At 45.4% G+C, this 21,479-nt stretch overlaps 1 protein-coding gene across 1 annotated transcript in view; it reads left to right on the plus strand.

Moving 5' to 3' along the window:
* LOC131282493 (uncharacterized) overlaps positions 1 to 19,018 on the plus strand; it is a 35,973-nt gene extending 16,955 nt beyond the window's left edge. Inside the window, exons 2-7 of the mRNA XM_058311974.1 lie at positions 8,536 to 8,553; positions 14,316 to 17,222; positions 18,134 to 18,271; positions 18,351 to 18,558; positions 18,633 to 18,848; positions 18,930 to 19,018. Of these exons, the coding sequence (XP_058167957.1) occupies positions 8,536 to 8,553; positions 14,316 to 17,222; positions 18,134 to 18,271; positions 18,351 to 18,558; positions 18,633 to 18,848; positions 18,930 to 19,018 (3,576 nt within the window). The remainder of the gene's footprint in view (positions 1 to 8,535; positions 8,554 to 14,315; positions 17,223 to 18,133; positions 18,272 to 18,350; positions 18,559 to 18,632; positions 18,849 to 18,929) is intronic.
* Positions 19,019 to 21,479: the final 2,461 nt, after the last annotated feature.

Here is a 21,479-nt window from a genome sequence, read left to right on the forward strand (position 1 = left end):
GGCTTGATCACACTCGCGGATGATGGAATGTGGTATTTTAAAGGTGCTACAAAACGACGCAATACGCATCTAAACGCTATTACCTGAAACTGCACATGTGAGAAATAATGCTTGTATTTTACTTTACAAGCTAAACGAAATAACGAACTACTCCGAAACATCATCGTTCTGTGTAAATGAATAGGCTAAACGGGAAAAATCAGCTTATGGGTTAAGATGAAGCAAAAAAAACGATAAAGTAATAGCTTATGGTTAATGAAAAATTCATCATTATTTGAAATACAATAGAAAAATGGAAAAGCATATATTTGTATTGGAATTCATTTAGTTTGAAACACTCTCGTAATATAGTTGTTTGTTAAAGGAAGTATCTTCAAAAAGGCCAAATTATGTTGGTTTTGATTTACGCAAGTACTTTCTTCAAATTGCTTCAAATAATTAAGTTAAACTACTTTTCACTTACAGTTCCGAAGCATGTTCAAGAAAAGCTTATCTTGTTCGTTGCGAATAAGATGTTCATATATCTTATTATTTTATACCGCTCTTTGTAAGGATTTAGACATGAATTTTATGTAACTTTTTTTCATATTTGATATTTTGATAAAACACAAAAAACAGTAACTAAGCTAATTTTGGAATAGGAACTCACTGGCCTTACCATCAAGTACAAAATTTAAACATCCCCTATGACTTTAGAAAATAATGTTTTCGAAAAATTCTTGATTTAAATCAAATATATGATTTTTATGTTTTACAAATTTAAACACAAACTTTGTTCAGAATGTATTTCCAAACATTGTTTGGAGATAAAGAAGACCACATGCAATTAGTTTGATGATCGTAAATTCATTTCAATGTTCGAATTTAAATTGATTCCAAGCTTCAAGTGCTGATAAATTTAAGTCGATCAACTTGACAGTGAAAAATAATATCCCTGCAATGAGCAATACACAGGAAGCGCTCCGATTTCCGCCAACCATTTTGAAGGGCTTCAAATCACCCGATCAGGTTGGGAGGCAAGGTTAGCCCCAGTTGCGGTGTGTGCAGTTAATTCACTGACTCTATTTAGTCACTCTGGTTACAGGAGTTTCACGCATGGGCAAACCGCAAGACGAACAGTAACGGGCAGCGTTTCGATACGCTTCGGTCGGAAGACGGCCCGCGGGAGTCTGAGACACGTAGACAGCAGCCATGTAGACACACGAAACGGACTTATCCCCGGCCGAGAAACAGGTTGCTGACCACCACACACACTGCCGCCGCCGCCGCCTTTGCCTCTGGAGAGCCGGAGGAGAGAGAAAAAAAAGCATTCCACGCATATTTGCGTCACGGCTACAGCTTTTCACTTTCTTCACATTTCTCCGCCGCCTCCGACGAGACCGCACCCTTCCCTCGCTGCCCTTTCCCTGCCGCTTTCAGGGCGGCCACAGGATTCCGCGGCCGCCCCGCCAGCGAAGGTCTTCCGCCAGTCGAGCGCAAAATTTATGTCGATCGATTTGAGATTCACGCCGGTACCGCTTTCGGGCAGGTGGTTGTACGTTTGTTTGCTTGTGTGCCGGACCGTTCGTGGTCCGATGTTGTAGGCTTTTTCCTTCTGCTTCTTGGGCTCATTTTATTATCCTCATCAGCGAGTCCATCTGTGGGATGGCTCTGGCGGAATGTGTGTCACTGCGCCGCCGAGTTCGTTGAACCCGAGCCCGAGCTATCGATGGCGCTGAAGCAACGCGCAACATATGCTCCCGCAGCGCCTCGAGAACAAACGAGACATGGTTGAACATTTTTTGCGAAACCGAAGCGAAACATCTTAACTAAAGAAAATAACTAAAAAACACTAACTACAAAAAACAACCACACACACACCTTTCCATGGGACATAAACAGCAGAAGATATGAAAATAAAGCGCCAGATTGGCACGGGACCGACCAACTTTGCATGCCGCATCCGGTCATGTTTATTCAATGATCTCAACCTTGGAATTCCGGCCGGTATTGCAATAAACGAACTTTCACAGGCATTTGCTGGATTATTTTGTACAGCATTTTTCAAACAGTTTGGTTGTGTTTTTCTTCTCCCTTCTGTCATTTCACTCCACGAACCGTTGGAAGTTTTCAAATTCGATGCTAAATTATGTTGTCGTACAGGCAGAAAAACTGCACCATTGGAAGAAATGATTTGCATCGCAATCTGGGAACCGTTTGTAAGAGGAGAAAATACTAATTTATTTGAATATTATTATAAAAATCAGGTAGAGATGAAATGGGCTAATCTTAGAAATTTATGTTCGTGATTAAATTCCACAAGTTCGAAGAAATTGAGGCCTTGTGATTTCGTTTAATTTTGAAACATCAAGGTTGTTGGAATCATTTTATTTGCTAATCAATGTTTTCAATATTAATAGCACACGGAAGTGTGTAACTTTCAATTATAATCAAAGAAGCCGCTGTTTGTTTCCGTTAAAGGATACACTGTTGTTTAACATAAATTAAAATTTAATTTGCAATATTACTGCTGTCTTTGCGACCATTCTTTGCTACCATCAGAGCAATCAACTGGCGCTCCATCGTGCAAAATGCATTCCCATCGGCAGCCACGCAATCGTGGTGACCCGGCGAGGCCACACAGGAAGTTGCACCTTGCCACATGCAACGCCACATCAACAATGCACGCTGCTAATAATACGCTGCAGCACACACGTGAAAGCCGTGGATCATCTTGGCTGTGATAACTTTCCTTCGGGAGAGTGAGTGAAGCGCAAAAAAAAACAGCAGTAACAGAACACCAATGATGGATAAGCAACACTTTCTGCACGATCGAAGGAAAAAGATGGGCCAGAGAAGGGGTGGATGGAAGGGGAAGGTGATGACGGTAACGATAAGCGTCGCCCAAGAGTTTGCTGACGTTCCGTTTTTTTATCGATTCTAAAATCTGACGTCGACGGGAATAAAAAATTAAAATAATGCAAGTGCATCATTCACAGAGGCAGCTCGAGAGGAAAGAAAAAGGTGATGCTTTTGAGCGTCTTACGCCACCCACCGCCCCATCCCGCCCTCGCCCTGGAAATAGTGAAACAAAACCGGCCTCCGTCGAGCGATAAATAAATTCTCTCACAGGCGTAATAATTGGTCGTCTTGCGCTTGCCTTCCCGGCGATGTTTCGTTACGCGATGCGGTGCCGGGCGTGTGGGAGTTTTTCCGATCCCGAATTTCCAGCCCCCACCGTTCGAGGGGACGAAGTTCCGGGGCCAACCCGTGGCCAATCCAACCGTTGGTCTTGGCGTTAAGCTTTTTCCCATTCGGTGTGCTTTCCGTCTTTTGTGGAGTTGGTTTTTGCAACCGTTGTTGTGGTTGTTGTTGTAGTTGTGGTCGTTGTTGTTGGTGTTATTACAACTCTTGCGCACCACGCACCGCGCCACTGTTGGCATCTCTGTCCCTGGGAGGCCACGGTGCGCCCTCGTAACACCTTATTACGTTCAAACAAATATTACGTGGACGAGATGGGGCCGCCCGGGGTCGGCTCGGATGGGATAAAGTTCACACAGCGAAAGTTCATCATTAAGGCCGCCCTCCCGAACGGGGAACCGCCCACGGGAGGCGGCCGGCAATTTTTTCCTTTGCCTGCGTTTTTTGCGGATACGATCGAATTACGGATTCTGCACGGCAGCGGAGCCCATGACCCGAGGCTCAGGTGTAAGCTGGTGATGCGGTGATCATCCACCCTAATGGAACGCGTTTTCTCACCTCCCCCCCTCTCTCTCTCTCTCTCTCTCTCTCTCTCTCTTCCTCGCTCCCCCCATGCCTTGACCCTTCTTTTCTTTTTATTTTGATTGGAGAAAGATTGCCTAATTTTCACCCCCGGAATCCAACCACCGGAAGAGTGGATTAGGAGGCGCGCGATTCGGTTACACGTAGTTGACGAGGCATTGAATGGACTTTTACACCATTCAAATTCAAACAATCCGATAGCCGTGCACTGATTCAAGGTGAAAAGTGATATTGAACACAGCGTTGGAGGTAGATTACGGATTATTTGGCGAAAGGGCACAACAAATAATATTCCTTCCAATGTAAATACAATATACCGCTTCGCGAATCTGATCTGGTTCATTTAAAGTGAAGCTCAATGTAAGTTACGATTCATGAATCTAGTAAAAATACAGTAAAATACACTTTCATAACATATTTAATTGGAAGAAGAAGCGTTAATGCACGTAGTAAATACATTGTAAAAGCTTGCTTATTTTGTAATTCCTAAAATTTTTTGGATATTTAAATAAATCATGTTATAGCTAAAGAATCGTGTAAGTTATTACAAATGTTATGTTTTTAACGATAAAATGTGCTTTATTATCTTCCAATAGGGTTTTTATTGAATGGAGTAACATAAAATTTACTCACAGCTTATATTTTAACGCATTTGCTGAATTGGCTGAAAACCAACATGGTAAAAAAAAAAATTAAAACACTTGGTTGCAGCTGAAGGCTTCCAATCCTCAACCGCTTATCATCATTCAATGTTTAATAAAATATGTTTCATAAAATATGTTTATTAAAAAGTACTGACTAAAAACTGTAATAGATTTAATATTTAACACCTTCTAGCCTTTTGCTGTTAGTTCATTTTTCGAAAAATCCCCCCCTGCTTGAACGCTCTTACAACGCAACCAATTCAATTAAGATCTCTCGCTTTTTACGAATGGGTTTATGTTGAAACATCAAACGATCATCGAACGCACGGTGATTCAATCACCAACCAGTGGATATTTGATTGGAACCACTGATAAATGGCCGGATTTCACTTTCGCTGCATCTGATTCGATTGCAGGAAACAATTTCTGGTCAATAATTTCGGTATTGTTTTAGACAGCCAGAGCCAAATGCACAAAAAACAAATCAACAACAAATTCAATTGGACCATTTGTTTCGTTCACCGAATGGCCCAGCAACTGGCCTCAAATTGTGGGTCTTATGTTAGGAACGGGCGCCAAACGCAAACGCGAACCACTTTGGGGACAGAATCGGACGGGCTGATGTTGATTATTGCCTATTAAAAACGCACCGGGACACCAGTTTCGGCTGTCCGAAATGCTGCTCTCATAGTTTTCCCCTCCTTACTGGCGACCCACGGTGATGCCCGGTGGGTGAAAAACAAAGTGTGTACTTTCACAATAAACCAACATTTACTCTGCAGTTAGCTGATCGTCGTATGTCTGGCAAGGGGGTTGTTGTTGCTCCTTTCATACCGCCGAGCCGGGCTTGGGAACATCCAAGGGAAGACGGATGAGGCCGTCTGCCAGCCGGTCGTGGTTAGTACAATCGAAGAGATTCCCACTCGCACTCGGTTCGACTTGCGGTTTGTCACTTTCGTTTGCTTCCATGCCGTTTCCACGAATGGTGACGAAGTTTATTGTCAGAACAAATCGACCAATTAATCTTGGCTCCAGCTGCGGGGAGGAAGACTGTTGCTTCCTACGCGCTGGAAGATGTGTTTTCCACGGGAAGGTATGGCCATTTTCCAACCTGGCACCAAGCATGTCCTCGTGGGATTTGTGGAGCCACATTCGCAACACGGCGCGCAGTCAATGACCGTTAAATTGAAGTCCACTGAAAGTGACAGTGACAGAAAGAGAGGGAGAGAAAAATACATACACGTGGGTAGCATCGTGGGGTTGGCGCAGTCGCCCGAGTGAAAAAAAAACATGGAAACATGTGCTAGAAAGTGCTGGCGGCAAAATATTAACCAACGTGACAAAGCGATAAAAGCGCCTTCCGGAACGCGGGAATCAGTTCGCTGGCGGGCCGTGGCACGTTGTGGCCGGGGTGTGTAATTTTCGCAAGTTTGACCATTCCACCGGAACACGCCGGGGAATTGCGTGGTGTTAATCGGGCTTTCGAATGTTTGTTTTTCGTATTGTCACTGTTAGCCCCCCGCTCCTGCCGTGTACTTGTCGCGTCGTGCGGTTTCTTGCTGGCCAGTTCAAATGAAACTGTCACTCGGGAGGGCTGAAGAAAAGGCCAAATTAAATACGAAAGAAAAAAACAAGGCTGCGCGGAAGTGATAGTGAATCGTTTTAGCACTTTGACTAATGTTACGCCACCATGTTAACGCTAGGGTCCGGTTTCGGCCAAAGGTTGCCATCGGTTGACCGCCCGCTATCCGACACACGCACAGATACACACACTTCGATAGAAGATTGACATGAACAAACTGGCCGACGGGACCACGGCTGCGGAATTCGTCGTCAGAGGGTTGGCGGTCAGCTAATATTATGATTTCCGTCATTTTCCTCTGCCCACTCAGCCCCACCAATGATGGTGATTAGCAACATTTCAACGGAGGAAAATGGCCCCCTTCCGGTGGGTGATTGGTGAGTGGAATGCTCGCGCCAGTGGCGAAAGAGCAAAACTACAACCGATCCGTATGCAATTTAGTAGCCCGCATCGAATCATAGGGATTAGAAATTATACATTTAGGGGCCCGGTACGAGAAGGGAAGTGCGCAATCAGAATTTGGAAACGATATGAATCGCTTTGGGTTGTTTTCGTTCCCTTCAAGCGAGATCCGGTAAAAAGTTACAAGCGACGAACCCTTTCAAATTAGCTCCTCAGACAACACATTAAAAATTACACAAGATAGCACAAGATATATTAAAATATGCTTATATGGTTTGAAAAAAGCTTTGTTCTATCATCAATTATCTGCAACGCACGGGCAGAATATCATTACAATTTGAATCATTTCACTGTAAACTAGGAAAAGGACGCAAATAAGCGACGAACCCCTAATATGTAGCAACGTACGAATAATTTTGTTGCCAGTTAAAAATAAATACATATTCAGAGAGAATATACGATCCATTCAAACTAAACAGCATTTTACCGAATGTCAACTAAACACCTTTTATTATTTCCATCTTAAATAAACCATATAACACCCCTTATATCACATCTATTCCGTGCTTTCACTTACCCAAAAGCAAGGATGGGCTAGTGAATCTCGTCAAACGACGGCGAGACTGGACGGAATTTTAGTACTCCTCACGACAACAAAAAAACCTTATTTTGATTGCGAGATAGATCATCACAACAAGGAAAAAATACAGCTCGAGATGAATCTCAACAATTAACGTCTTCAGCTCAATTTCGACCTTACGCAATCGTATCATCATCGGCCGCCGTTTGAAGCGCACGTCCGTGAGACAGATAAAGAAAGTTTACTCGGCCAATTTACTTTCCAAACCCCCGAAGTGCCCCATCCCAGGGTCCCATATTTGGCGCTCAACCAGACAGACGCGGTGATGGGTCTGTTTGGCTTTTAACTGCAACATGTTTTTTGTCAGCTGAAAAGAAACGTGTTGTCCCAACAAGCGTGCGAGCGCGGGGGGTGAAAAAAGTGGGCAAGTGAGTGTCCATTACCTGACCCCTCCCGGGAACGACAAACGATATAGATCTCAAGCCAAGCGGATGATTTCCTCTCGGCGCCCGCGTATGTTTGTTCCACTTTTCGTGTACATTGTATAACCTGGTGGACTCGGAATGTGTCCGACCAGCGGGAATGCGCGATGATAGTCACTTAAGTCATTGTCGCTCGGACCACATGTGTACCACCCAGCGTCTCGTGGATGTTTCCAGGTTCCTTCGAATGCATACGTTTGGATTGGTGAGCTTTTTCACTTGTCGATTACAAACAGTCGTTGGAAATGGAATGAAGGCGTCAACAAATTATGTGCTCCAAACATGTGGTATAATCTAGCCACTTGGGCGGTATACTTTCTTAATTTGAATTAAAAAAATGTAACCGAAAAACGAAAAGAAGTGTGAAGTCGAAGAACCTGAATTGCATGCAAAAATATAATGAATGAATGCTTACAAACAAAGCCAACACAACTGTATAAAAATTAATTCCAGCATGCGTATTTAAACGTTGGCAGCGCTCAATAACATATTAAAATATTATATTTTTCTACATTTCCTCATTCTTAATCCTCCAAATAAAGCTGCCGTGAAATATTTGCATTTAAGAAAAAACAAATCTTACTAGTTTTCTTGATATATTAGATTTGGAACAGAATTAATCAGCTGTGAATAGAAATAATAAACTCAGATTTCAAGTATCTTTTAAAAGCTTTAAACTCTGCACAATTTTCTATCCATGCAATTGGGGTAATAAAAGAAAACAAATGACAAATAAATAAAAAATTGTTGGCTATTAAAACTCATTTCATACTAATCAAGCACAAATCGAAAGCTCTTCACGCTGTAGATAAACTCTCATCCCCTTGTCCAAAGCACCCCATTGGTGATCCTGAGCGAGTGTTTACCAGACATGCTAACGGCAAATATGTTGTGTTCAGCATTGGAAAACCATTTTCTTTTCACCCCTTCCACGCACCGCCCGCACCCATAATGCACTTGCACGCCCAAAACGCAGATCGAACGAAGAGAAGAAAAAAAGCTGCAGCCGCTTGAAGTTACTTAAATTTGCTTGTTTTTTCCTATGTTTTTCTTGTTTGCTTTCTTTTCAAACATTTTCCACAGATTCCCAGATCGTTCGTGGTAAGTACCCTTACGGCAATCGGTCCGAGGGCTGGCGCATGTGCGTGCATTCTTCCCCCCGACGCGTGCATTGGATCGCAAATCGATGCTCGGTGGAAAGCGTTTTCCTTCCAGCTTCACCGTTTGGGGTTTTTTTTTTTAATTTTCCTTATTCATTTTTTTCCCATTACCTCCGCTTCTTAGGCGCCACTCTCTCGGTGTGCGCATCGATCGATTAATCAATCAATCAGCCAATCAGTCATAAGTGATCAACCACTATGCAGCCAGCATACGGCAGCATATGCATTTTTTTCCCTCCCCAACGCTGGTCTGTAACTTATCTATGTGATTTCACTTGTTTTTTTCACCCACCGCTTGTTTATGTTTGAGTTTATTTATTTTTGTTTGCTTGGTGATCGTTTCGTTTTCATGCGCCGCAAAGGGACCACTTGGGACGAAAATTGAAATTCAACTCAAGCACCTTTCTAAACCCAAGCAAATAACCAATTCAAGCCGGCTCTTGTGCGGCGCCGTAAGCACTCGGATAAGAGAGCGTCCGTTGGGTTGCATAAGTGGCGCGCGAAAAAGTCCACCACCTCGACATTGGCTCATCCCGATGGGGGTTGTTCGTCTGATGGATTGAACCGGTGGTCCGGTATATGGCGGTAGGGAGAGGGTGGAAGGATCGATCGAGCCAGCTCCGGCCCTGTCCGGCACCGAGTGAGGCTCGAGGGACGTGTCCAATGCAATTTACCTCAAGCTGCGATTTTTGACACGCGATCAACAGCGACTTGCCGTTGGAAATTATGCAACTTTCCGCAATCGGATGAAAGCAGCGATCGTACATTATACATTAATGACCGGCTATTGGGCCTACCAGCTTCAGGACCGACTAAAACCAGATGTGATTTGTGGCAGTACGCACCTACTTAGCGTAACTCATGTGATCACACAATCATCGTAAAGTGATGCAAATTTGGTACTGATTTTCGAAACTGTTAAATTCACGGGTCGAACCAGATCATCGGACAAACTCCGATGCAATAACGAGGGCTCAAACTCAAACACGAACACTAAGCAAGGGAGGTAAGACCATTTCTAATGGACGATTCGAAGTGCTTAAATACACCTATAGTACATTTCACACAATCACCGGTTGTAATGAGACGGCTTCACCGTCGATCGCGCACTTTATCGCCCGGATCTTCTGCCGAAACCCGGCCGCGGTGTACCGACGGTCCGGTAATTGAAACTCATCGTCCAGGTCCGTTTCACTTTCATTTCAATCAGCCTTGCCCGCCCACCCCGTTTGGGAAGCTGACTTTTAAAGGCCCGTTCGATCCTATCTCGATCGACTGTTCCGATGCTAACCGCCCAGTAATGGCTTGCTCCGGGTTGGTCGTTTAATTATATCATCCTCGCGGTGGTTTACGTGCCTGCTTCAATGGCTGTTACTTCCTTCCACGGAGAATTCGCCCGCCCAGCAGACGTTTAGCTGACAGGTTGCTGCTGGTCGGTCGATCGGAAAGGAAGACAAATCTACAACAATGACGACCTGCAATTTGAGGAGATGATGATTGAAATAGCCGCTTTTGGTTTGGATAAATACACTTAAAGTCCGTCAGATGCAATGCACGTGCATTTCTGCGAAACGTGTGAGTAATTACACTGCGAGCACTCATTAGAAACCGAGAGGATCTGTTCGCACTCTGAGATTATTTCCGTGTTTTTGTGTCAGCATTCGACTTCCGAGCTCGAATCACCGCAATTTACAGACCTTGCTACTGGAGGTTTTCTTCACCGAATTGTAGCAGATGTTTTGAACATAACTCCGTACTTTTATATCCGTCACACTTAAGGACGCACGATTTAAAAAATGAGAAGAATTTTATCAAACAGAGCTTAACTGTATTTTAACGTTTCTGCGGGTTAGGAGTATTTTCAAAGTATTTTAGTTTTATTTCTATTGTTGAAGGAACAAACTTTAAATTTGAGAAACAATTTAGATTAGTTTTATAGACAAAACGTGTACGTTGCGTGTAACTGAAAACAAATTTTAAGTTTCTTTTTTGAGGTGAGGTGATAACGATATAACTAAAGTTGGTAAATTATTAAAATAATAATAAAATTTAGTGAATACAAACTATGGCATGTTGGTACAAACCAATCTTGTACCTCAAAACATTTTAAAAGGCAACGTTTGGCTCCGATGGCAACTTCTGGTGCACTCCGTTAATTGCATGCACATAAAGACGCACGAAAAGAAACGAACATTTTATTGCGATGTTTCGTTTAGAGTTACCTTGAACGAAATAAACTGTACACACTTGGAAAGAGTTGAATTGGTTCTTCTGAATAAAAAAAAGGTGGAATGTTTGTCTCACGAAAGCAAAACGTCCGATGGCTCACACACCATGGCAAGTGAATGCAGCAGCAGGGTTCCCAAACAACATTCCCATAGATCGAAGATCGCCGGAATAGCGCAACGATCACGACAGTTTCGGATTCGTGTCGACCGTGGCCGCGGGAGAAGCGGATCTACCGTGCCACGAACATAATGAACCGTCATTTATCCGAAGTCAGTGCGCCGCATTAAATTCATATTCATTTGAAAATTAATGAATCGCTGGACGACGGGCAAAAAGGGGAGGCAGTTTTTTGCTTCATTTCATTTTTTCTTACCTCTTTCTTTCCTTCATGTCCGAAGTAGGAAATGCGTCTTGGTGATAATTATAATCATCTTCGATACGGTCACCGCGCGGGAAGGGAAGACTCCCGAGGGAAAAACAACACGCCTTGACCAAAAAGTGAAGTATTCAATTGTGGTAAATTCCAGCAGGTCAACCGCGGGAGTACTTTCACGCGTAGCACTTGCCCGGGGAACAAACTGATCGATCATTCAGCAGAAAATGTCAAGAGGAAGCGTAATGTATGCAAAAGATGCGGTTAGGTGCGCGCACGTCCGACATGTAGGCAGATGACGAAATTTAGCATCTTGAACCATAAAAGCTCTAAAAATGGACTTAAGCGAGCCTGAGAGCGCAAACAAAGTGGCACATTCATCGCTCGCATCGCTGCCACAATCTGCCTCTCGTCTCTTGGCAATCTTGGCTTCGGTCGTGTCGCGTCCGGTCGGCGGGCGAAGGCAGGAGAATTAAATTCCAGCCCGGGGAGGGTTTTAACGATGGGTTGTGCGGACATGTGAAAACAACAAAAAAAAATGAGTATCCTACGCACTTCACCCTCTTCCCCGCCAACCCAACCCTTCCCCTTGGAGGCCCCTCATGGATGCGCGGGGCTCGGCACGCCGAAAGCTGGCCAATCAGCGTGGTCAACGGAAAGGCATTTCGATTCGAAAGAGAAGAGAAGTGAAAGTCCCATCCACCGCCGGACGGTTCCGCCAACCCAGAGGGCCACAAAAGAATGCAATCGATCGTGGAATGTCCAGGAAAGAGTGTTCATGCTGGAATGATGCAACGGCAAAAACGCTAACAACGGAAAATGTGAAGAAAGGAGCGAGTCTTATTGATGAAACGGTGCAATCATTCATGTATGTGCATTCGTCATTCTGGCCAAGCGCCGCCGTGTGATGGTTATCAGTCTCATCGGGACTCTGGTTTGAAGAATTCATTGTCGGTGCATTTTTCGTCACTTTCACCATTTTAGTGAGTGAAGATGAACGAGTCTATGTAGGGTCGAGATCGTAGATATCATTACAACGATAATTTTAGTTAAGCTTCAAGATTCTTTCATGCTTCAGGAAAGGATTTATAGATCTCTCTACTTCATTTAAGAGTTTAATTGATTATATAGCTAAGCGTTTCTGCAAAGCAGGGGCGTTATTAGATTCTTTATTTCATGAAAATGCCGGTGGCTTGTTATCGGACAAACTACATTTTATTAGTAGCAGGGATTGATGTAAAAACAGTGAAACTAGGTAAAATAAAGCTCATAAAACAAATTTGACAGAAGTCGAGAGGCAACGAGTTACTCTTATTTCACCAAAGTGCTCCAACTAATACTAATAAAAAGTATCATTTAAAATTAAATTTATAAACAGTCACTTTTATGTATTACATGTAAAACTAAGCTCCAAAGGCCCACCTTCTTACCTATCCAAACTTTTCCTCTAAAAATGTAGTTGAGCAAGATATTTTTAAGAAAAAAATGTTTTATACTGACCAATAAGTCAGTATCAAGCTAAAACTCTCGATTTCCCATATCATTACGATCGGGAAGTAATTTGACGAATGCATTACTCAATTTAATTACGCGATTATATTGTTTGTGGGTGAAAACAGTCCATTAAGAGAAATACACGCGAGTAACATGCCTGTCTCGTTGTGATAAAACACAAGAGTGTCGTAACCTTTAACCTAATGATCCTATTCACGTATGCCTTACGGCTACACACATCATGGCCGTTCGTCTTTACTCGTCAGAAGCGAGTCATTGACGTTTGTTGAATGCAGAAACCCTATAAAAAAATCGTTAATCACTTTATTTACATAAGGGACGTTCTCCCAGGGCTTCTGGGTGTGTTTGCCGGACCACCGTCTGCCGCTGCTCACCGTTATGACGCTTTTGCATCATCATCATTATAAGCAGAACCAGGAAGCGTGCGCCCCGGTCTAAACCAATCCGATTGCATCTCGTTACGCGCCATTGCTAAACCACGCGGGCGGCTTGCAATTGACGTTTGCGCACTTCCCACGGCGCACTTCGTAACTGGAGCAAACACCCGGGGCGGATTTGGCGAGGCCGATTGTTCCGATTCTGGTTGCGTCGCCGTGGGTACCGCGCAGATCGGAGCGTACGGCATCGCACGGGATTTTGACGTAACGCACACTTCGCGGGCCATGCAGCGCTGTGGAGTGGCCCAACACCGAAAGGTAACTTCCTCCCAGCGCGGTCCCATTGGCACGCTGCACGCAATGATGCGAAGATGCGCTACCTCTAGCGCCTCTCGCCAGTTCCTTTCCGGGACGGGGAAACAATTGTCCATCGTGTCTGGGCCGGGTCCGGATTTTGGAGCGATCACACGTAACCACCCAAGGGTCCAAAAACGATTCAAACAATCCGAGCCGCCTTCCAACTGTATGAAGCGAGTGGTTTTGAAAGGAGTGTACCTCTTCGAGCGAAAGATTGGCAGCTGGAGGCTTCCAGCGAGCATCATCAGAAGGAAACGATCGCTCCACGCGCTTCACCAGACGAGGCAACAGTTTGTGCAAATGGCGGAAAGTTTGTTGCCAAGGGTTACGGGTTACATCATCGGACAGTCGCTTCCCGAATCTCACCGCACTACGTTCACCGTAGGCTACTTAGTTTTGCTGATTCGATTTGATGCGAGACCTATTGCTTTACCGGTCGCTTCTGTAGTAGGTCATGATGTTTGTTCGCTGTTCGGTGGTTTGTTTTGCTTCTGCCAAATGAGGAGACGATCGCCACTTAACCAGATGTTGGCTGCCTTGCTACACACGCCACAAGCAGCGGTATAATTGTGTAAGCGAAGCGTTGAAGATGACGCTTAAATCGAAGCTCCCTTTCACGAGCGACGACGCAGATGTACCTGCGAATAAAAGCACTGCTTCATTAGGTCAATGTATTGATAGTGAAAGGGTATTTGCCGTGGCATCGTTAGCCAAATTACACAACGTCCCGACTACGAGGGTGAATGTGACCTCATTCGTGATGGCCATCGTGTGTTCTACCGACCCACACACAACACTTCTGGCACAGGTCGAACTGGTTCTTATTTCTGTAACTCTTTCTGTCACAAACAGGTTCCACCGAAAGCTCAACGGCGCCAACTGACGCAACAACAGCAAACGCACATCCTCAGTGACATCCAGAAGCACCAGCACCGGTTCAATGTCCACCAGAACCAACGTTCGCCGAACGTGTTCATCCAGCCGTCGATACAGCTGCCGGTTCCTCCACAGCCCCACGCCAGGCAGCCGTTCAACGGACCGCAGCAACACTTCCAACAACCGAACCCACACTTCCACCATCACACGAACAACCTACATCCACCGACGAACGGGTTCCGTGCAGGGCCATCGTCGTCCGGTCGGCCGGGACCACCGCCTCTACCATCCTTTGGAGCACAAGTAAACCGCTACTACTACCAGCACCACACACAGACCACATTCATTCCAAATTTTCTACAACTCTTACAGCAGGACACACGCCTTCCACCTCAGCAACGCTCGGTACAGAACCAACTGGGGGGCCAGTTCTTCAACGGCCCACCACCACCACCACCATCAGCACCACTCGCACCACAGCATGGTCCCACGCCACATAACAATCAACCATCCTCCTTCCTGAACAGCATCGACACGTCCTTTGGCGGCCCGCAACAGCGCCCACCACCGTCCAACACCCTTCAATCTCCGTTCCCCTCACAAAACCCTTCATTCCCCACCAGCAACCAGGTCCGCTTCCCTAACCAAGGTGTCCAGCAACCCGTGCAACAACAGCAGCAGCTGTTCCCGGCTCAGCAGTTGCCACTCCAGGCGGCACCACAAAACTTCAAGCAAGGCCAAACGTCCTTTGGACAGGTTCCACAACCAACGTTCTCGAACAGTGCACCACAGCAGCAGTTCCCTCCACTCACCGGAAACTTCCAACAGTCGACTCTTCAGCAACCCCAGCTGCAGCTTCCCAAGATTCAACAGAGTGTTCCCTTCGTCCAGTCGGGCCCATCGTTCAACACAGGCTTCCCACAGGCACAGGCTCAGGTACAGCCGTTCAACGCACCATCGCTGCCGGTTCAGTCGCAGTTTGGTCAGACGAGCAACTTCAACGGTATTCAGCAACAGCAACCGCAACCACCGCAACCGTTGAACTACTTCCAGCAGCAGGAGTATGAGCGCCGCCTGAAGGAGGAAAGTGATCGCATTCGTGAGCTGCAGGAGAAGCAGAAGGTGATCGCAAAACACGAGCAGTTCCTGCAGAAGCAGTACCAGAAGCAGCAGGCCAAGGTGCAGCAGTTGCACCAGGAGTTCCTCAAGAAGCAGCAGAAGATCCTACAGCAGCAGCAGCAGCAGTTCGACCAGCAGGCACAGAAGACAGCCGTACCGACGCAGGTGCGTTCGCGGGACGTGCTTCCCTCGGAGCGGACCATCTTCGAGAAAGCCGTTAAGATGCACACGAAACCAGTGGCTGAACCGACCACCGCAACCAGTGCCCCAACGCAACTCTCCGTCATTCCACTCAAACCGAACGCCAAGAAGGACTACAGTAGCATCACGCAGTCGGACCTGGACGTGCTGCTGAGCGCGAACCGTCAGAGCCTCTTCCAGACGATCAAGTCGGAAACGGCGAAACCGGCCAAGGCGAAGCCAACGAAGGTGAAATCGACCAAGGCACTCGGACGCGATGAACTTCTGAAGCAGCTCAAGCTGGCGCTTGCCGAGACATCGCCCTCGGATTTGGGCGGAAAGAACTACAGCTCGACGGATCTGGTGTTGCCGAACGGTGAAAAGGTGCAGGTGATCCGTACAACGGATCCGGAAATAATCAAGCGCGCCAACGCCAACTCCGAAGGTGTCCTGACCCAGCAGCTCGACTCGCCGACCACACCGAAGCCGTTGTCGTTTGAAGATATCGCCCGCAGCGGCCTTCTGCCGCCCGGTGCCGACTTCGAGCTGATCAAGCAAACGGAGGACGGTCAGATCCAGGAGGTGGCTAAAATTCCGCCGCAAAAGAAGGTCACCTTCGTGTATCTGGAGGAGCAGGACGATGGCTCGTACAAGGTGCAGGGCGTCAAGGGTAGCGGCGATAAGGAAACGAAGACATCTGGTGCCGATGTGGACAGCATTCTGAAACGCATCAAGAACGGTGAGATTCAGTTGCCACCACCTTCGGTTGCAGTCAAGGCGGGTTCCGGACAGCCGGAACTTCTGGATGCTCCGATAACGACCACCACGCCGCGTCATCAGCCGATCAAGAAGACCAACTCGGTAACGATCATCCCGCACAGCACACCGATCGAGGATCAGCAAGCATCGACGGCCTTTTTGCAGCACACGGCGACCCCGGCCCAACCCTCCACCATCTACGCCTCGACCGCAGCCCCCTCGAGTCCGTCGATAGTGACGGCCTTCTCCCCTGGGGCGTACTCTGGCAGCACGCTACCCCAGCACACCACGGCCCGCCTACTGTCCACGGTGGCGCCCTACCTCGCTTCCGACAGCACAGCCCGCTACTCCGAGGCCAGCTCGATCTACACGACGTCCGCAACACCCTCCCCGGCCACTCCCGCACCGCCGAGCACCGAGAAGTACTTCGCCGACACGACCAGCGGCGAACAGCAGCAAACGGCCAGCAGCTACCATCACCCATCGAGCCACCAGCCGAGAACCGGCAGCTTCAACGACGTGGTGCCCACGGCATCCGCTTCCGAAACCGTCGCCCAGCAGCAGCAGGATAGCAAGCCGACGCAGGCCCCGCAGGACACGCAACAGGACGCGCAGAACGAACTGCCAGCGATTCTCAAGAATAACGGACTATTTGCCATGGCCAAATATCTCCGCCAGTCTGGACTCGATACGATCCTCAACGAAACCGGCCCGTACACGATCTTCGTGCCGACCGACAAAGCCTTCCGCAGTCTCCTCGTGCAGCTGGGCGGCCCTGAGAAAGCGGAAGAGAAGTTCCGCAACAACCCGCGGCTACTGAGTGGGGTGAGTTTCCCCTTTTTTATATTAATCCTTTGTCGATGCGAATGTGGACTGGTAGTATTCAACATCAACGAATACGAATCTTGTTCTGGCACCTCATGTGATTTTCATACAGCAATTGTCTAATTAAAGTGAATCTGTGAATTTGCAGCCCGTCTTCGCCGCGGCCAGATTCTCGTGCAGCATTTGCTTAAGCTCCTCCAGCTTCTTCGACAGAATCTTGTTGTGGTGCTGTTGGCTTATAACCTTGTTCAATAACTGTGAGAGTCCAGACAGAATGTCGTTTGGCTACTCAAAGTCGCAGCGCTTTTTTATAATCTAATTTCCATAAAATGAGTCCGCTTTGTAGCTTTCTTCAATTCTGATCTATACTTTATTGTATTGTATGCGCTCGTTCTCTTAAACCTCTTTAAACCTCGTACTGTTAAACCACAATTTTCACATTACACATTTCCACCTTCGGCACCTGTTACAACAAGGTCGTGTTACCGCCCTCCACATTTGCACCAACTTCTTTGGTGCTGTCGACAAAGTGTCTACTTCCTTATGCCAGCTGCAGCTTTTCCTTAAGAGACTATACTATACTACCTCCTGGGACGACACGTGCAATGATTGCAGTACCATAGTATTTTCCTGGGCCTTTTACATTTTCCAGTTCGCAGGTCGCAGTCGAATTTGAGATCGATTTTCTACACGATATTGTTTTCAAAACTAAGCCTTGAAACCTGACTGGATGCTTTGATTGTTGCTGTTATAGTTGGTTATCTGTTCCATACCTCAACACTTCTCACTTGAAAAATTAAGCTTGCAGATTTACAACAATATCAAACCATTAAATTTTGTTTACTGGTTTTTGGGTTTTAGTTGAATTTATATTGAAATTATAATTTTTCTCCCTCAAACTCCTCCTACAGCTCCTCTTACATCACGTCATTCCTGGATCGTTCGAGATCGCTTCGCTGCAGGATGAAATGACTGGAGTCTCCCTTGCTGGAACGCAGTTGCGAGTAAACCAATACAACATGCACGATTCCGAATGGAACGACGTCAAGGTAAGGCGCTGGAGTTAGAAAAACCGAGGCACGCACAAGTACTGACAACCGCCTCGTTTTGCTCGCCGTTTCCCCGTAGGTAACAACCATCAACGGCGCTATGGTCGTGCCGGACAAACAGGACATCGTGATTCCGCAGGGCGTGGCCCATGCCGTCGATCGGGTGATGTTCCCACTTCCGGTTGGTGATATTCTGCAGACACTGCAGTCGGATCGTGAACGACGTTTCACGCACTTCCTGCGGGCGTTGTTCGCATCGGGCATGTCGGATACTCTCCAGAACAAAGGTAGGATCCGGAAGGACCGGTTGGTGTTTGGTAATTCGCTTCTAAATTAACCTGCACTTGCTCCGTACTTGTAGGTATCAAAACGTACACAGTATTCGCCCCGACCGATGCCGCATTCGCTCATCTCACGACCGAGGAACTCACCAACCTAGTCACGGAAAAGGAACAGGCCGAGGAGCTGGTCCGGAAGCACGTCGTCCCGGGCACGCTGTTCACCGCCGGAATGCGCTTCTACCAAGTGAAGGACGTCATGGCAGAGGGCAAAACGGTTACGCTGCAGAAGACCGGAGGTAATTTTCGGGCGAAGGGAGAACGGTTCCTTTCAAGAGATAGTTTAACTACAGTCTTTCTTTTACAAAATTATATTATAGGTAAAATTAAGGTTAACGATGGTTACCTGCAGACGTCCAACATCCCTACCACGAACGGCGTTATACATGCGATCGATTCGCTTCTGTAAGCTCGAAAGCAACACGCGGCCTTCAGCTAAACTAATAACTTAAATGCGTCCATTCCTGTGGGATCAAGAAAGAGAATTCCTCAGATCCAGCGTTGTTAATTTATTGCAAAAGTTAAGTGCTCACAATCCATTCCATTAACGCCACATCAGCTAAAGCACATTTCATCAGGTTTGAATTAAAATTATGTTCAGAATTCGCGCACGATTTGTTCTAAAATATGATTTCTAAGGAGATAAATTTCCACAAGCACCACAGAGAATAGATGCGTGTATGGATAAGCAAGCGCAAACTAAGCCACCATCCGCATGAGCATGGCGTATGCTGCCTGAACAGTTTTGGTAATCGTTAAGTTTAAATGTTAATTTATTCAATAAGATTAGTACATGGCGTTTTGTACGATTTCCCGCTCCAGCCCACGAACTGGGTGATCGTTGTAAATAATATGATGAGCAGTGTAATAAAGTGAATTTACTTTAGTACCCGAAGTGGCAGTTGTTTTTTACTTTACTTTACTCTGACCATGCTGAAGAGACGAATGGAAGTTCTTCCTAAGAAATTTTACCAATTTAATAACTGGAGAAAAATTTCCTAAATAAAATCAATTTCAAATTCGCCAACAACAATGTCTGGACTAAAAGCATCACCAATGATTTCAGTTGATGAACCAAAATATACATTTTTCTATTGTACCATTGCTAACATTTATTGGGATGTTTTATTTCTTTGATTACGAAATGCAATTTTATACTATTCAAATGAACTAAAAACCAAAAATGATATTCAACTTATGAACTTTTGTTGACTGCTGCAATGTCGTATACGGTTTGGTTCGTAATTTACAAAACTTTCTACGATCTTTCATTGGGAGTCTTCGTGCGGGGTATTTATGGATGTTCGCGTAGAAGGATGCATCAGAAAAAAATGATAAAGTAGAGAAATGCCTAATAATAAAGTAGAGAAATCCTCAAAACAATCCAAAACGCGCCGTTTCACATTATTGATACATTTTTATTTGTCTTTTTTGATTTCCATGTCCAATGTTTGAATTAGTTTAATAATTGTATGTGTGTGTGTATATATATATATCATCAATAACAGTTCAATAAATTGGTACCGTTTATCTCAACTCATAGCGCACAATTATTCCCATATGCTAAGATTCAAGATCCAATCCAAGACAAATAGTTTTCTCATCCAACGTATTCCATTCCGTTCGCTTATCTGCTGTCTTTACCATCTAGCGACATTCTTTCCGGTGGAAATTTATATCAATTAATTTTTTTAATTTCACAGCATTAGCAACGGTATGCATATTTCCTATGTCGGCAAGCTATGCATTCATGGCCGGTGCGCATCTCCTTCGGCCGGCAGCAGCGGGGCATTCAGGGAATATACTTCTTGCTTTGCAAACGCCTATTCCCACATACGACTGGTCGGCATCAGTCAAGAAAAGATTTATTGGCGTGTTTATATCAACGCGTGCTTACATAAGCGTACTCAGAGCATCGTATGGAGTATGACGTGAATGAGCGAGTGTATGGAATGAGTTAGGACAGCTAAATTTTCTTTGCCTTTGCCTCAGTAAATTTATTCTCCTAGTTAGTTTCGCTGGTGATGCATTATGTATGTCACTTTATTCTTAATTTTTTTTTTTTGCTTTTGTGTCTTGCCAAACGAGTAGCGCGTGACCATTGGCTGGTGTATAGAGTTTACAAAATCCCGGTAAAACTTATCAAAACTGGGGTGTGAAACATTGGGAAAATAATAAACAACCTTCCCGGTCCCTGTTGTGTATATATATATAAGTTTTCGTTTCTCATTCTAGTGAGTGAAATTTAGAAGGGTCTGGGGTTAGCCGTTTCATTGCATTGATTATTCACTACTTATCCAGCCCATCCCGAAAAAGCTCCGTTTGATTTGTGTTCCATTCTAGAGGGTGGGGGTAGAACATTGATATGTATTAAAATTTTGGTAGTTTTTTCCAGTCTGATCCGGGATCGGTATATTTTCCTATACGTTCAATGGAATGGTTCACGATCGAGAATGTAAAGAAAGGACTGCTAAATGTCCATCACTCGACGTAGATGGACTCGTATAAGGGTACTGTATGCCAGTGCTGTTATAAAATTGTGGTAGATTTTTGCTGTTTTAAAATGATAAATTTTTGCTACATTCTTTCAAAAGCTGCCGAGTACATTTAATATGTTCTGTACGGGTTTTTAATAGATACGAAAATTCACAATGATCAATAAGAAAGTAACGTGTTAGGGAATAGAAATAAATACCCTTTTAAACGATATTTTACGCGTAGAGTTGGACTGAGGTGCTTCAGGAAACTTTGTGCTCATAAGATTTTTTTCTTTATAGATCACTTTAAAACAAACCAGTAATGGAACAGTAGGGAACGGAATGAATGATCGAAAAAAAATCTTTGCCGATCGATCACCCAACACGACCGAT

Source organism: Anopheles ziemanni, chromosome 2 (assembly GCF_943734765.1).
Source record: "Anopheles ziemanni chromosome 2, idAnoZiCoDA_A2_x.2, whole genome shotgun sequence".
Classification (NCBI taxonomy): Eukaryota; Metazoa; Arthropoda; class Insecta; order Diptera; family Culicidae; genus Anopheles; species Anopheles ziemanni.